The 16702-nt window shown below is 46.4% G+C and overlaps 1 protein-coding gene across 1 annotated transcript in view; it reads right to left on the bottom strand.

Moving 5' to 3' along the window:
- LOC307223026 (meckelin-like) overlaps positions 1-16364 on the bottom strand; it is a 28128-nt gene extending 11764 nt beyond the window's left edge. Inside the window, exons 1-15 of the mRNA XM_079988763.1 lie at positions 15934-16364; positions 15648-15721; positions 15480-15545; positions 14102-14202; positions 13108-13186; positions 12421-12498; positions 11768-11833; positions 10459-10603; positions 8377-8482; positions 6913-7006; positions 4740-4796; positions 4249-4347; positions 3905-4003; positions 2773-2871; positions 902-1004 (exon numbers count right to left, since the gene is read on the bottom strand). Of these exons, the coding sequence (XP_079844889.1) occupies positions 902-1004; positions 2773-2871; positions 3905-4003; positions 4249-4347; positions 4740-4796; positions 6913-7006; positions 8377-8482; positions 10459-10603; positions 11768-11833; positions 12421-12498; positions 13108-13186; positions 14102-14202; positions 15480-15545; positions 15648-15721; positions 15934-16288 (1621 nt within the window). The 5' untranslated portion in view covers positions 16289-16364. The remainder of the gene's footprint in view (positions 1-901; positions 1005-2772; positions 2872-3904; positions 4004-4248; positions 4348-4739; positions 4797-6912; positions 7007-8376; positions 8483-10458; positions 10604-11767; positions 11834-12420; positions 12499-13107; positions 13187-14101; positions 14203-15479; positions 15546-15647; positions 15722-15933) is intronic.
- Positions 16365-16702: the final 338 nt, after the last annotated feature.

Below are 16702 nucleotides of genomic sequence, written 5' to 3'. Positions count from 1 at the left end.
TGATCAGGGATAATGGTAGTTGCAGTATAGTCAACATGAACCTTGTGTGGGGATTACACTTCAAGGATGGTACACATGCACAAAAACATGTACAGTCAAACCACCCTCTTGGAACCACCCCTACACAGACATCCTTACTTTTCTAGAGCTGGCATAGCAAACAGGTCTTACCCATCAAGCAAGGCAGAGCTCTCTTAAGCTCTCTGCCTTGTTTACAGGGTTCTAGGAGGCTATTGAGAGATCTCGCAAGGTGCCCGAGTTCTCGCGAGATCTCCAAGAGCCCAGTGACCAAGGCAGACAGCTTAAGAGCTCTTTCCACACCAGGAAAACCCTGCAACACAAAAAGCTTTTAAGCTCTCTGCCCCCTGTATTTTTAATTTGTGTGATTTTAGCTGGCTGGCCACCAAGTGCATAAAGCAGAAATCATGCAAGTTAAACATATGCAAGATGTGAGTTGACTGTACAACCATGTCTGAAGAGCACCACTCTGTCTATACGTGCCCTGCACAGAGATGAAATGGAGAAAGTGGACAGAGACAAGTTTTGTACCCTCACTCCTAACACGACAATGTGTGGACACCCAATGAAGTTGAATGTTGGAGGATTCAGAACAGACAAAACAAAGTACTTCTTCAAATAGCGTATAGTTTAACCATGGAATTCACTCCCATAGGAGGCACTGATGGGCACAAACTTGGATGACTATTAAAATGGATTAGACAAATCTATGGAGGTAAAGGCTATCAGTGGCTACTAGCCACGATTAGCTATGTTCTGCTTCCATGGTTGGATGCTTTCTTTTATCTGTTTTGAAATTTCCAACATTCAGTTGCTGCCTTCAAATCACTGCCTTCTTACAGCCCTATACACAACCTATCAGAAAACAAAGGCAAACTTTTACCCATAGATGCTTTTGCCGTTCCTCTCTCCTTTGGCTTCTCCCAGTCTATCAGGAAGATGGAAACTGTTAACTGGGTTATCAGAATATGTATGAGGTCCAAGCTCTGGAACAAAATCATCCACAGAGGGTTATTTCTCAGTGATGCAAATACAGGTTGTCCAGAGGTTTAGAGTGTGATGTTCCCAATAGCAGCTCTCAAACCACTGGCCCCAGTGCCTTAGGCAGAGGCATACTCCAAGCCTGAATGCCAACGGTCCCTTTAAATTCAGTACCCTATGGTAGGGTTTATGGCAGAATCAGACCTTTGTATCTGGCCCTTGGCACTCTCCCCAGACTGGCTCCTAAAAATGTACCCAAGTGTCAAAGGCCATGGCAAAGAGGTGCCTCTCTACCCTGGAAACACGTGGCCCTCCATATGCTGTTGGACTAAACTCCCACTGTGCCCAGCCTGCATGGCCAATGGTCAGGAAGGATGGGAGTTGTAGTCCAGTAACATTTGGAGTGAGTCAGGTTTCCCTACTCGAAATTACAACAAAATAATGTAAGTTAAGCCATTCTGAACACTAACATGGTATATACCATATTTTTCAGTGTATAACATGCCCCCATGTATAAGATGACCCCTATTTTTGGGGACCACAGCAAAAAAAAATAAAAAATTGGGGGGAAATTGTCCAAAGTTGTTGCGCTTTTTTTGGAGAGGGGCACAGCCACCAATCGCTCTACAGCCTGCCCGCAAATGCAGACGACACGCATCAACATGGCAAACAATTGTCTGCACACTCACCAAAGAAAACCCGACAGCACACTCAACGCAATCACAGCCGATTGCACACACGCCTCGCCGCTACTGTTAATAGCCCGCCCAATTGTCAAAGCCACAGCTAATCATCAGCACGCCTTGCCGCAGCAACCTATCACACGCACAATCACCACAGATAATTTCCTGTATAAGACAACCCACAATTTTAGCAGATTATTTCTAAGGAAAATATATTGGCTTAAGCACAGAAAAATACGGTATTTGCAAGTGAGAAGAAGAAGAAGAGAAGAAGAGTTTGGATTTGATATCCCGCCTTTCACTCCCTTTAAGGAGTCTCAAAGCGGCTAACATTCTCCTTTCCCTTCCTCCCCCACAACAAACACTCTGTGAGGTGAGTGGGGCTGAGAGACTTCAGAGAAGTGTGACTATCCCAAGGTCACCCAGCAGCTGCATGTGGAGGAGCGGAGACACGAACCCGGTTCCCCAGATTACAAGACTACCGCTCTTAACCACTACACCACACTGGCTCCCAAGTGAGCTATAGACATCTTTTGAAATAGTGAAATAGTGAAATAAGTGAAATAACAATAATAATAATACTATTGCAGGGGTTGGACTAGATGACTCTTGGGGTCCCTTCCAACTCTACTATTCTATAAATAAGCAGCAGTGGCAGAATGAAAACAACAGCAGCCTGAATTAAGAGGCTGGGGTAAATAAAAACTGCTGTTACCCAGGACCTAAGGTTTGTTTTCTTTTTAAACCTATCACTTTTTACCTGCTAGCAAAAGACTCACAGAGGTACAATTCCCAGGGCCGCTTGGAGGAAAGTGATGCCAGTTGAATTAAATTAGGTCTACAGCCTAGACATGCTCTCCATGGAGCTGTGCCAGTCTGTCTCAGTCTTGCTAAAGCAACTGATGTTCTTCAAGTCCCTTGAATTACAGAGCAGCATGATATTTCCATCCAGGTTAGAGGAGCCCAAACAACCTTTCCCGTCAGTGTTTTTCGTTGTGGTTAAATATGCCATCTTTTAAAACTTTGACATTTCTCTGTGAGATGCAATGCCAGAGACATCTCAAACGCCCAGATCTCCCAATGTTCTTACCTTTAATACAAGAGCAGACAACAAGTAGATGATGAAATTGGTCTCTATTTGGCTCCCAGCAGTGGGCAGTGTCCTCTCAACTGCAGAAAATTGCTGACCCTGGGAAGAAGGACTGGAAATGAGGATGGAACAGAGAAGGCCTTTAAAAGGTAAAGGGACCCCGACCATTAGGTCCAGTTGTGGCTGACTCTGGGGTTGTGGCGCTCATCTCGCTTTATTGGCTGAGGGAGCCGGCATTTGTCCACAGACAACTTCTGGGTCATGTGGCCAGCATGACTAAGCCGCTTCTGGCGAACCAAAGCAGCGCATGGAAACACTGTTTATCTTCCCGCTGGAGCGATACCTATTTATCTACTTGCACTTTGATGTGCTTTCAAACTGCTAGGTTGGCAGGAGCAGGGACCGAGCAATGGGAGCTCACCCCATCGCAGGGATTCGAACCGCCGACCTTCTGATCAGCTCTGTGGTTTAACCCACAGCACCACCCGCATCCCTATGAAGGCCTTTACCTACTGACAATTCTTCAGGGCTTAGAACTCATAATCGCTTTGCAATTAGGTAATGGCTGTTCCAGCACAGAACCTGCAACCTCATTAGGGGCACAAACTGAGAACCAAACTCAGTAGTGGAGTGCATGCTTTGCATACCAAAAGGCCCCCAGTCCAATCCCTGCCATCTCCTGTAAGGCTGAGAGAGACTGGAGAACTGCTGTCAGCCATTCTTGATACTATTGAACCACTAGATGGACCAGCATGGGTGTAGCCAGGATTTTTGCTGGGGGAGGGGGCAGCTACACCCATGTGGACCAGTAGTCTGACTCTTGAAAAGGTAGCCTCCTACGTTTCAAGTACACTGGCTATTACTGATTTGGCTGGAAAGAACACAGGAAGCTACCTTAAACTGAATATAGCTATTGGCCTGTCGTGCTCAGTATTGTCTACTGGAAATGACTTTCCGGGATTTCAGACAGGAATCTTTCCCCCTCTGCCTTGAGATGCTGGGGACTGAACAGGAGACTTTCTACAAGAGCTACACCTCTTCCCCTCCAGTGGCATCTGACATCACCTCCAAGTGGAAGAAAGATGCAGTGCAGAAACCTGTAAGGAATATTCTAGTTCCGAGAGTTACTTACCTTGAAAACTATGAGCCAATAAATGCCAATTCCAAGGCTGACCATGAAAAAGACATTTGCTAGAGATCCGCTGAAGTTGGCAAAGAATTTCACTATGACCTGCAGGAAAATATTTTTTTTTTTTCAAGAGGAAAGAAAATCTTGAAGGAAAAGAGAGACTGCACTGCAAATGGAGCAAAATGGAACCTGCACTATCATCTATAGCCAGGTTTCTGCTAGCAAAGTGTAAACAGGCAAAAAAATACCTGCCATGTCTGCCCAACAAAGGAAGAGGAAACCGAGCAACACACCATTCTTGGGACTGCAAGCATTTCCAGCAGCTCACCCATGAAAGGAAAACTTACCATAAAGCTTATGTTTGGAAGTCGAGATCGCCGGGTCCAGGTGCTGGTCTCCAGTAAGGCATAGATGATTGCAAGGAATCCCAGGGCTCCAAATGCAATCTGTCAAGAGAGAGGGCGGGGGTGGAGGACAGAAGCAGGTGTGTCATCCATAGGGATGAGTGAACCAGTCTTGTTTTGTTTTTTTTCTGTTTCTCATTTTTCCATTCTTCAGTTATCCTCTCCACATTGGTTTGCAAATTCTTTCTTTTTTAAGTGCTCAATAAAATGCACCATCATTTTAGTGTGAATTTCTCCAAATATACACATTTTTGCTAAGCACTTTTTCCTAATATAATGCATTTTTTTGTATGTTATTTTCACTAGTCTGTCTACGGGGCCTGTGAAAGCTTAAGCTGCCCTAAACCTATGAGTCTGCACAGCAAACCCAGGAAGAGCGTCTTAAAGACTAAACACAGCTACCCTTCTGGAATCCTGCCATGAGAGTTACTCACATCTGTAGCTTGCTGAGCCGTTCCAGGATCCTGAATATAAGAGACTGAAAATGACACCTGAAAAGAAATAGCACAACAGGGAAGTAATAATAGGAAGAAAGCAGGCCTGTTAGCTGCAGGCTGTGGGCACAGCTTCAGCTGACGTCATTATTGTCAGAAGCTTTGGAAAACATCGTGCAAAGTTTGGGTAAGCTGGCAGAAGACATAATCTGAATTGCTTTGGGATCTTCGCACTCTTGAAACCCTGGAAGCTCTTGTAACCCATTTCAAAATGTTATTAAACAACCTGTCTGATTCTGCATGTGTTTTTCTTTTTGCAACATGCACGTGAGAACTGTGTGGAGTGCTATCGTTCAATGTTCCAGCCAGCAAGGTCCTTGCCCTGGATACTCCATTCCATTTCCCCATCCCAGTTTTCTTTCCCCTTGCCCCCAACAGCCAGCCACAATTCCATGCCCACAGAGCGTGCCCAGTTTTTCATTGGACTGTTGTTAACTTTGGGGGGTCATTCCTCTTAAGCATTCTTCCCCCTCCCTCACCACCCCAACAAGCTTAAAGTTCTTCTAAGCCTGCTAATACCTCTGGCTTGAGCATGTTTGGTGCCATTTTGGCTAGGGAAGTATCCACACTCAGCATTAGTATATTTATACAGGATTTTCCTCTTCTGCATATGCAAGGAACAGCATCCCTGGCATGCTACGTTAACAGAAATAATGGCGGGCTCATTTCTCAGTGACTTTGTCCATCAGTGTTTCCCCTTGTTCAGCAAACCACACTGTCAGAGACAGCATTTCTCTCCTCTTGCTGAAAACCCATCACACCAAGTAAATCAATGAGACTGCAGAGTCGAAGCCAAGTAGCAAAGGGAATCCTCCTGTGCTGTGCATAACCAACTTGAGTTGTAGGGGAACAGCAATGTGTGCAAAATGAAGGAGTGAGAGCACCGATTTTAGACAGGCAGGCAGGCAAGGAAAGGAAAAGAGGGATACTCAGGGGACAGAGAGCTGCATGCTGGATGAAGCTTAAAGGTTTTGGGTCTGATGGTGCTTCCAGACAACCAGTTTACTGAGAATGCATTCTGATTTTTTCTGCAGGGAGATTAGACAACATTGGCTTTTTAATGACCATTCATTCTAATTTTGTTGCAGGGGGATAGCATCAAAGCAAGTGTTATCCCACACTTACAAGTGCAGTTCCCCTCACACTCCTTATTGCAAGAAGCCTGACATTTTGGAGGAAGCAGGTTTGTTGCACATGACTCCCAATCAACTTTAATTTGGACTAAAGGAAGCTGATTTATACTGTGTCCCACCAGTGGCCCGTGTAGCTGTTTTGTCTACTGGTAGGGTTTCAGGCAGGGAGTAGGAGTTAGAGTTATCCTCTGGACTGATTGGGGGCCTCTCCAGTGTGGATCTGATCTTAGTTTGCCCATTAGGATCAGAAGAAGACATAAGAAGTGCTCTGGGGGATAGTCCAGCCTCCTGTTCTCACAGTAGCCAACCAAGTGCCTGCGGGAAGCCCACAAGCAGGATCTGAAGGCAACAGCTCTCTCCCCACTTGTGATTCTCATGCTGCCTCTAACAGTGAAGGCAGAACATGGCCATCACAGCTAGTATCCATTAAGTCTTATTTATCCTCCACAAATTTGTCTAAGCCTCCTTTAAAACTTTATCACCTGTACACTCTTAATCTACTATGAAGTGGCTCTTTGGGGTCCAGGGCAGAGAACAGTCTTTCCCATCACCTGCCAGCTTTCCCTGCCCCAAACTGAAGATCCCAGAGATTGAACCTGGGACCTTCTGCATGCAAAGCAGCTGCTCTATTGCTGAGCTATTACAGCAGACATGGCCTTGCCTCCACTTGCGCTGCCTGTTTCCTGGGTGACTTCTCATCTGACTGGCAGAGGCAGCCTCCTTGCAGGGGGAGAGGCAGGCCAGCATCCAGGCAGGTGGGCGCCTTTGCTTTCAGCCCTGACAATCTCCCAGCACAAACCCGGTTCTAATTAACACCTGCTGAAGCAACAGCTGCTGGAGGGAAGGGGAAAATGGAAGGGGGGGGGAATGGAGCCAGCCTTATTGTTTCAGCTGCTGCCGCATACATGTATTTCTCTCCCTCCTGGAAGAGCAGTTGTGGGTGAAGGGGAGGACTTGAGCCCCCCTTTGCCCCCCCTTGCCTGAGCGACTCCAGTGCTGCTCCGCGTTGCATATTTCACTGTCAGCAGGAAAGGGGGGTTGTCTCCTCCAGGAGTCCCGGTTGGCAGGTATACACTGTATAAGCCAGGAGAAAGGAAGAGGGAAAGAAGGTTAACCGGAGGACAAAGCCAGCAATTAGAGGAAGGAGTGATGAATCGCTCTGCCTCTGCAGAGAAAACAAGTTGCAGTGGAGGAAAAAGGTGCTAATTGGGCAGAAGGGAGCCAAGGTCAATGTACTTAAAATGTGCAGAATCGGAGGATGCTGGTGGGTCCAGCTCAGATGCCTTAGGACAGCAGGGGTGGGGGGGCTTATCCAGCCCAAAGGGTCATGGCTCGGTGGCAGAGTATCTGCTTTGCATGCAGAAGGTCCCAGGTTCAATCCCCACCATCTCAAGGCAGGGAAAGACTGCCTGCCTGAAACACTGCAGGACCACTGCCAGTCAGTGTAGACAATACAGAGATAGATGGAGATAATACAGAGATAGATGGAGCAGTGAGTCTGACTCAGCAAGCAGCATCCTGAGTCACGCCAGGCAACCCAGCTCCTGCATTAGAGGCATTCTATGACGCTGAGGTGGGACTCTCTCCAGACAACCTGCTCCCCACCCCCAACATCCAGATCAGTACCTCCCAGACCTCCAGGCCTTTCCCCAGGGTGCAACTCCACCCTCTCGTCCCAATCCGCCTCCCCTTGTAATTATAAGCAGAGGAAGGCGTAAAGGAGGTCCAGTGAGGATGCCTGTAGGGCTGCATTTGGCCTGGGGGGGGGGGGCGATCTGAGAAGTCAAATTAATTGCATAAATGCAGCTTATCTGCATGTTTCTTGCTATGTAAATAGCATCCTTGAGGCTGGGGGTGGTGGGGAGGGAAAATTAAATACAAACTCCCCACCTGGGTGCCAACAAAAATAATCTCTCTGAAGCAGCTGATTGCATTTCAAGGGAAACTCTTGGGAGCCAGTGGGCGATGTCCTCAAAAGATAGGATTTCCTCAAAGGAAAGGTACGGTAATCATCAGGACTACAGCAGAGAGGAAAGGGTTAAACTCTCCCTCTTTGCTTGTTGAGAGCCTGATATTCATACACAACAGCTGCTATTTGCATTTCTAAACAAACAAACAAACAAACAAACAAACAAACAAACAAACAAACAAACAAACAGTGCTTGTTACATTTAGCCAAGACACAAGCCTTGTTTGTCCCAGATATGCCCAAACTAACTGCTTATTCCCCTCTATTTTAATGCAAGAATCAGGAATTTTTGCAGCGGTAAAAATCCACACAATCTCCTGATTAACTGACCCATCAAGACAAGACCTTCAAGGAAGATTAAAATGGGTAGGAGATTTGATTATTGAACTAACTGCAGGAATCCAAATCCCTGCCCCACACTCCGCACCCGCAATTGCAGCACACGTCTACGCTTTACTACTACTACTACTATTACCTGAGGATCAATTCTGCTGCAAATGTAACAGTCGCTGGGACATTTGTCAGGTTTACTTTTCTGCCAGAGAGCCCATCAACCAGAAAGAATCTTCGGAGATGGGATGCTGGAAAAATCATTGGGGGGGGGGGGAGAGAGCAAAAGCCTTTATATGCTGAAGACTCAGCCCTTTGTACCATTGAGAGGAAAATAATGAAACACGGCATCTGACAAAATGCACTGTATATTGTCTTCTATGTATTGTATGATGCAGTACACTGTATACTGAGTAGTCAATTCTATGTATTCTTTGTAATTAAAGAAAGCATTAAGCCAACACAATATCGAAATAGGGAAATGGCTCCCACAGGAGACAGTCATGGCCACCAGCTTAGCTGGCTTTAAAAGTGATTTGCACAAATTCCTGGAGAGTAGGGCTATTGATGGGTAGGCTAGTTATCATGATGTCTATGCTCTTCCTCCACAGCTGGAAGCAGTAATGCTTCCAAATACCAGTTGCTGGAGATCACACAAGGGGACAGTGTTCACATGCTCGGATCCTGCTTCAGGGTTTCCCATAGGCATCTGGCTGGCCACAGTGAAAACAAGATGCTGCACTAGATGGGCCATTGGCCTGATCCAGCAGGACTCTTCTAACGTTACTGACTACATCCACATTTCCAGCTCTGCCACACCCACTTCACCATGAAGAGCTGGCCGCGAGTCAATGAGGCGCTTAGCCCGAAGAAAATATTAGCTACCACTGTGGCAGTTTGCAAATGTTAAGCTAAATAGGATGTGTACACATTGCCAGCTTAGGATGCAGCTAGGTTGTTATTTTTCCCAATTTGGATTAAAGTTGGGGGGAGGCTCTTTTGAAGGGAGGGGAACATACATCTAAACTCAGTATTTCATAAGAAAGGTAAAGGTAAAGGGACCCCTGACCGTTTAAGTCCAGTCGCGGACGACTCTGGGGTTGCAGTACTCATCTCGCTTTACTGGCCGAGGGAGCCGGCGTACAGCTTCCAGGTCATGTGGCCAGCATGACTAAGCTGCTTCTGGCGAACCAGAGCAGCACACGAAAACACTGTTTATCTTCCTGCTGGAGCGGTACCTATTTATCTTCTTGCACTTTGACGTGCTTTCGAACTGCTAGGTTGGCAGGAGCTGGGACAGAGCAACGGGAGCTCACCCCGTCAAAACACTGACCTTCTGATCGGCAAGCCCTAGGCTCTGTGGTTTAACCCACAGTGCCACCTGCATCCTTATTTCATAAGAAACAACAGGATAAATACAGGATCAACATGGATTGGTGGCTAATGTTGTGTGATGCAGAGTAAACGGTAGCATGTATACAGTCATGGCTGTAGGGAAAACTGTTGTAATGTTACTGGACTCAAATCTGGTGAGTGTGTGTTGAAAAGCTGCGGCTGCAAGGTATGAGTCAAGTATCAGTCTTGTAAACAGCCCCACAAAATGTTACTAGCCTGCACAACTGTTTACTAGTCCTTTGGAGTTCTGTCCTGTGTACTGGGTGCAGAAAAGGGGTCTTTCCCTCATTTGGCAGCTGGCTTGCTTTCACAGAGCGGGAGAGCACTTAATTCCTCCTCCTCCCCCGCCAGCCTACTCGCTCACCTGCATGCAATGCTTCATTGCCCTTATGTACAGCCTGCTGCAAATACATTGCCAGAGGATGTGTGCTTCGAAAAGATCACTAAAGGTTGTAAAGACGGCACTAAAAGCTTTCCGCTTTAGAAAAGTGGGGTAAAAGAACTAAAGAAATTAGTTGTGCATCCAAAAGTCAGGAGCACAAAGGCTAAGGGAAGAGAAGAGGGGAAGAGACTGAGGAGAGAGAGATGATGAAGGAGAAGTAAAGGCTTGTATGGGTGATAATACCCAAAGCTCCTAACTCTCTAACCCCACCCCTAACCCTCTGAAACATCGTCCTTCAAAGAATCCTCAGAACTCTAGTTTCTTAAGGGTGCTGGGAACTGCCACTCTATGATGGGCAAGCTGCAATTCCCAGGATTGTTGGGGGGAAGCTGAGTGCTTGAAATGTGCTCTAAATGTATGGTGTGTGTACACAGCCAAGGAAAGGCTCACCTTGGTTGTTTGTACGTATTGCTGGATTCTCTACAGGGACCGGCCACAGTCGGACATGTCCTTCTTCATCCTCAAACTGTAAGAACATCTCATAAAAGACAGGTTCAGGGACACCTTGCAGTAGGGCCGAGACATCAAGGGTACACTATAAAATGGAAAATTATTAGATACTACCACATATCTCTTCACTGTGCCAAAAAAAGAGTCTGCAGGGGAGAGGGTGAATCCATTTACTCTTCTGAGTCGTCCTTATTTACTCAGTTAAAAAAAGAACAACATAGATTAGAAACACGAGCTGCCCCATGCAAAAATGAATTAAGCCTGCAGTTCTATACACAGCAGTCATCTTCACTGAAAAGAGTGTGATTTAGCTTTAAGGAGAGGGGATGCCACAACAGTCAGGGTTCTCTGCCATAACATATACATAAGTGAGATGAGTGTTGTAAAAACACTTTGCACAGACTCTGATTCAAATGAATTATTACAGCAATGGCTCAAGGCTGCAACAGATGCCAGTTTCATCACCCACTCATTTCCTTATGTTAAGATGCCGTTTTTTCTTCCATATTGCAGAGTAGTGTTAAACCTATCATTACCAAGGGTAGGGAATCCCAGGCCCTGGGGCCAGGCATCTCTCTCCAGCCCTCAGAACTTTCCCTGGGCCACACACCCTTCCCCCAGGCCCTGCTTCACACCCTCCTTTAGTGTTTTTGCCTGGCTAGAATGTGTCCTTGAATTCTGATCATGGCCCGTTTGTCTGGACGGAGGTCAGAGAGGTGTGTGGCAGTAGAAACTAGCCTACTGTACAAAGGTAATATTTACATCTGTTGCCCTGCCCACTTTTGCCTCTGACTCCTCCCACCACTGGCATCTGGCCCTTGAAATGCTTTCCAGTAGTGGAATGAAACCATTGGGCTGAAAAGCCCCCTCCCCCCCCAATCTATGCCATAAAGCAGAGCTTTCCAAACTGTGTGTTAGTGTGTCGGCTGCAGTGTGTTGCACGAACGCTTCCCACACTCCTCCCAGGGCTGGAAAGGGATTAGTTTAATCTCCGGTTTGCTAGCAAAACTGAATTACTGTGTCGCGAAATGATGCATGTCTAAAAAGTGTGTTGAGTGCTCAAGGCAGTCGCCTCACCTTGCCTCATGGGTGGGCCGGTCCTGGTGGGGGCCACACCCACTACTGGCATTCAGCCCCCAGAGAGGTTCCAATGAGGCAATGCAAACCTCAGGCTGAAAAAGGTTAGCCACCCCCCCCCCCCAGGGATCTTAGAAGGGGAAAGCTGTCTTGCACTAAAGCCAACACTTACAGACTGGCTGTATGATGTTCCAAACACAAAGGCAGCATCCATGACACTCTGTCTGTCTGGGCAGAGCTAAGAAGATGGAAAGAAAAGAAGAGGCAGAAATTGCACACAGCCTTGCACACATAGGTTTTCTTCCTGAATGCCCATGAAACGAACATGCAAATCCTTCTAATTACACGTGTTAAACTAGTATGCTGCACTGAGATAAGCTGAGACCTATATTAAATTTTAAATTATGCTATCCAGTCCTTCCTTCAAGGAGGGCAGAGAATACACACAGTATCATTTTATTCTCAGAACCATCCTGTGCAAGGAGGTTACCGTAGTTGCTGAGGAGCTGCCCCAGGGAACTTGCTGGCCAAGATATGAAGGTGGCTGCTGGCTTAGACCTCTTTCAAACAGGGTTAGAGACATTGATGAAGTGGGGAAGGAGGATGGGAAGGAAGAGACTAAGAGGTCTATCAGTGGCTGCTGGGCATGATGGTTAGATGGAACCTCCAGTTTCAGGGCAGTCTACTAATGAATAACAGTAGCTGAGGGATAAACAGTGGGGGTGACTATATAATTTTTTTTCCAACCTCTCTTCTAAGCTGACATTCCACTGGAACTGCAGCAAAAACAGCAATGTTACCGAGAACAGAAAGAAACTGACTCACTTGCAACGTCGCTCCTCTCACGTCTTCCCAGCCTAAGAACTTTCCAAGCACATTGTACTTTATGACCTTAAAGTCAATCTGTAGAGATGAGGGGAAAGACAGTAACTGGAGGCCAATGTTCTCAGCCAGCTTCTGTACACCTTAAAAGGCCCTTCTGCAAAGACAGTCCTATAGTCTATCCAGCTCAATTTTTTAAAAAAGCTAATAATGACTGGCAGCAGTCTGGACAACAGTAATTAATATCTACAAAGAGAATAAGACCTCAAACTTGCCTGAGGCAACACATGTCATCCTGGAACATTTGCGTCATAATCCTAGGTGCTTGGAAATGGGCTGAGGTTGTTCAGAAGTCAATGACACTCTGCACATGCTTAGAGATACCCCATATTGCTTCCAGCTTACTATTGCTGAGTCCCAGAGTTAAGAACAGGTTGCAGAGCTGAGCTTTAGTAGCAATTAATCCCCCAACAGTTCTTCCATCCAGGCCCTTTAAACTAAGCAATGTTTTCTCTTGTTACCCTAGTTATCCCATGTGTTACTGTAATGTGTACACAACCTTAATTTATTTTCTCTTGCTTGCTTTCTCTGTCTCTGTCTCTCTCTGTGTCACACACACACACACACACACACACACACACACACACACACACAGAGCAAATGCCAGTGTTTGTGCATGCTTGGACTTGCCTTCGAAGTCTTCCCAAAAACCATCCGAGGGGAAGTTCCTCCATGACTACTGTACCACAGCTTTGGAAGATCCTGGCTTCTGAGAAGAAAATGCAGTGAGGATTTATCTGAGAAGCAGCAATGCTCTCATACAAATAGAAACTTTTAAGGTCAGGCTAAATGTGATGCCAGTTCACACACTACAGTCGTACCTCGGCTCCCAAACGCCTTGGGAGTCGAATGTTTCGGCTCCCAAACGATCGAAAACCAGAAGTGAGTGTTCCAGTTTTTGAATGTTCTTTTGAAAGCCAAATGTCTGATGGGGCTTCTGTGGCTTCCGACTGGCTGCAGGAAGCTCCAATCAGAAGCCGCGCTTTGGAAGTCAAACGCTTCAGAAGTCAAACGGACTTCCGGAATGGATTCTGTTTGACTTCTGAGGTACAACTATATAGCCTTACAGCTGGTATACAGTGGTACCTCGCAAGACGAATGCCTCGTAAGACGAAAAACTCGCAAAACGAAAGAGTTTTTCGTTTTTTGAGTTGCTTCGCAAGACGGATTTCCCTATGGGCTTGCTTCGCAAGACGAAAACGTCTTGCAAGTTTGTTTCCTTTTTCTTAAAACCGTGCATTCACTTCGAGGAGCAATTCATAGCACACGGTGTGGTAGCCTTTTTTGAGGTTTTTGAGGACTTTGGTATTTTTGAAGCTTTTCCAAAGTCCGTGCTTCGCAAGACGAAAAAATCGCAAGACGAAAAAACTCGCGGAACGAATTCATTTCGTCTTGCGAGGCACCACTGTATTTGCATTAGGAAAGAAGGTCCCACAAAATCACCAGCCATGGGGCTCCTCCAGACCAAGACTGCAGCACAGAAGGGACGGGATTAAGGCCCCACGTGCCAACTCCCTATGTGGATCAGGCCCTCCAGATATGCAGTTTACTTTTAAAAAAGCCACACAATCTATTAGGAGTGGGTTATAAATACCTCCTTGCACCAAGATTGATGGATACTTACTTGGTCTTCATATAGAGATCATAGGCCCGGTTTTGTAAAGAGAAGGCTTCCAAAATGACCATGTTTGTGAGAATTTGGCAGGCCGTCACATTGCAGGTGTTCTAGAGAAAAGTAAAACTGAAAAAAGGTGAAGACTTTCCGACGCAAGAGCTTGAAGGAGAGCAGGAGATAGATGAGCACCTAAATCCAGAGAAAAGGCCTTTGCAAGGCCTCCCGGGTCTTTCTGTTTGGCATTAAACATTAATGCAGATGTCAGATGCAGGAGGAGAAATCTCACAGAATAGACACGACAGCTGGGACAGTAGCTTGCAGAAGATGACATGTGTGTCAGTCGTGGGGTCGCTGACAGAGAATGTAAATCAGGGGGTGGGGAACCTGAGACCCAAATACAGGACTGTTTATCCAGGCCTCAGGAGTCTTCGTAGGCCGCATTCCCGCCTTGCCTGCCTCCAGTCAGTAGAGGTCAGGCTGAGACTAACAGATAACTGTTAAACTTCACCCACTTTCTCTCCTGCAAGAAGCAGCCATGAGGACTAGTTCCCAGGTGGCTTAGACTCCAAAGCCATCCCTGTTAATATGAAGAATCTGTAAGTAAAGAACGTTTCTCTCTTTACCAATGGGACCTCTGTGTGTTTTATTTGCTCTCTTGTGATGTGGGCATGTGATAAGAACAGGTGGTGATGTCACTGGGTAGTTCCAGCTTCCAAGCTTTTTAACTCTGCTATAAACCTACCAATTTATTTATTTATTATTTTTTTAAAAACCCAAATTTTGTACCTTCAATGAGTTTTTTTGGCCCTGCTGAAAGGTCCCCTTCAACTCAGGCAGAAAGTTCTAGGTACAGTCCTCAGCATCATCCGTTCAAAGGATCAGGTTGCAGATGAGGGAAAATATTCTGTCTGCCAGAAAACCCTTTTATTACATTTTATAACCTGCTTTTCCTACAAGGAGCTCAGGTGGCATACATTATTCTCCCCTCCTCTCCGTTCAGTCATCACAACTATGTAAAGCTAGGTTTAGGTGGCAAATTGGTGACTGGCCCTAGGTCACTCAGTGAGCTACTTAGCTGAATGGGGATTTGAACCCTGATATCTCCCAGATCCTAGATCTCTAACCACTACTCTATACTCACTAGAGAGCTTCTAGGCTAAACAGCCTGACCTGCTTTATAACAGAATAATGCGATCTGACTAGTGAGTGCAGAGGCATTGTGAGAAGGCAACAGAGCTCTGATCCTGCCCAGAAGCTCATGGGATGGAGCAGGGGAGAGCATTCTTTGTTCTGGGGACATTCCCAGGATACCAACCAAAGCCACAGAATAGCATAAGTTGGCAATGCAAGGAGGAGGAAGTGGAGCAAAAAAACCAACCCCACTTACGTTGCAACTAAGGAAACTGTTGTCAAGGAACATGGATTCCCAGAGCGTGTTGGGTGGCAGGTTACTCTGAAGGAGAGGAAGGGGCAGAGAGGGGGAGAGGGAAAGTCAACATCGAAAGAGCCTGCCAGCATATGAGAAAAAAGGAATGGTGAAGGAATGTGTTCTTACACAGCCACGGCAGTCGAGAGGTGATGGCTGCTTATTTGTCTCATTCAGTCCAGCTACACAAACGCACTCCAAGCCTAGAAAGAGGAGGAACACTCAAAAACCTTGCATTGATTCCTTTAAGGGTCCTTCCTTAAGATCCTGATACATCAATTGCTTGCAGTTCAAAACTATATTTTTTTATATAAAAAAATCTCCCTCTTGCTTGGCTTCTTAGTTATGGGGATTATTCTTTCCACTGCCACCCTGCTCCCTGCAACTTATATTATTGCATCCATTTCGCACTCACCGTCAGGGCTCTGCATCTGTTTCTGAGCGCAGGAGCCACACTGGCCCGTCTCAATATTGAAGAATTCTTCGGTCCCACATTTCCTTGGTGGGCCTGACAAAACAGGAACACCCCCGATAATTTGAGGCATGGAGCCGTGAGGGAGGTAAAGCAAGCAGAGACAGAGGAGGAGGCAGGCCAAGTGAAGTGGCATTCTCAACTCAGGCTCCTTCTTCACCAAGTTAGGTGTTAGTTTCTCTCCCATATTTATTCCCTCTGGAGAAAGGAGTTGTGGACTGGATAAGCCTGGCTGGCCGGAGAGTGTATACAGACAAGGCCATCCATGGTAACCAAAGCCAGGTGTGGCTTCTTCCATACAAAAGGGAAGTGGCTGAGATTCCTGGGGTTGAATGTAAGAAGGGCATCCTGGACCAGGCCTATGGCCCGTCTAGTCCAGCATCCTGTTCTCACAGCGGCCAACCACAGGCAGGACCCAACCACAAGAACACTCTCCCCTTCCGTGGCTTCTGGCAACTGTTATTCAGAAGTGTCACTGCCTTCAATCACAAAGAAATAACAAAGCCTTCATGGCTAGTAGCCTTCAATAGCCCTCTCCTCAATGAATTTGTCCAGTCCTCTTTTAAAGCCATGTAGGTTGGTGGACAACACTGTCGCCTGTGGGAGTGAGTTCCATAGATTAATTATGCGCTGTGTGAAGAACTTTTTGTCTGTACTGTACAACCAAACAGCAGAAAGAAGATACCTTCGGATACCTCCAAGGTCACTTCCA

This window comes from Podarcis cretensis (genome assembly GCF_951804945.1).
Source record: "Podarcis cretensis genome assembly, chromosome: 8".
NCBI lineage: Eukaryota > Metazoa > Chordata > Lepidosauria > Squamata > Lacertidae > Podarcis > Podarcis cretensis.
Note: the sequence above shows the minus strand (reverse complement) of the source record. Positions and strands in the feature narration are given on the sequence as shown.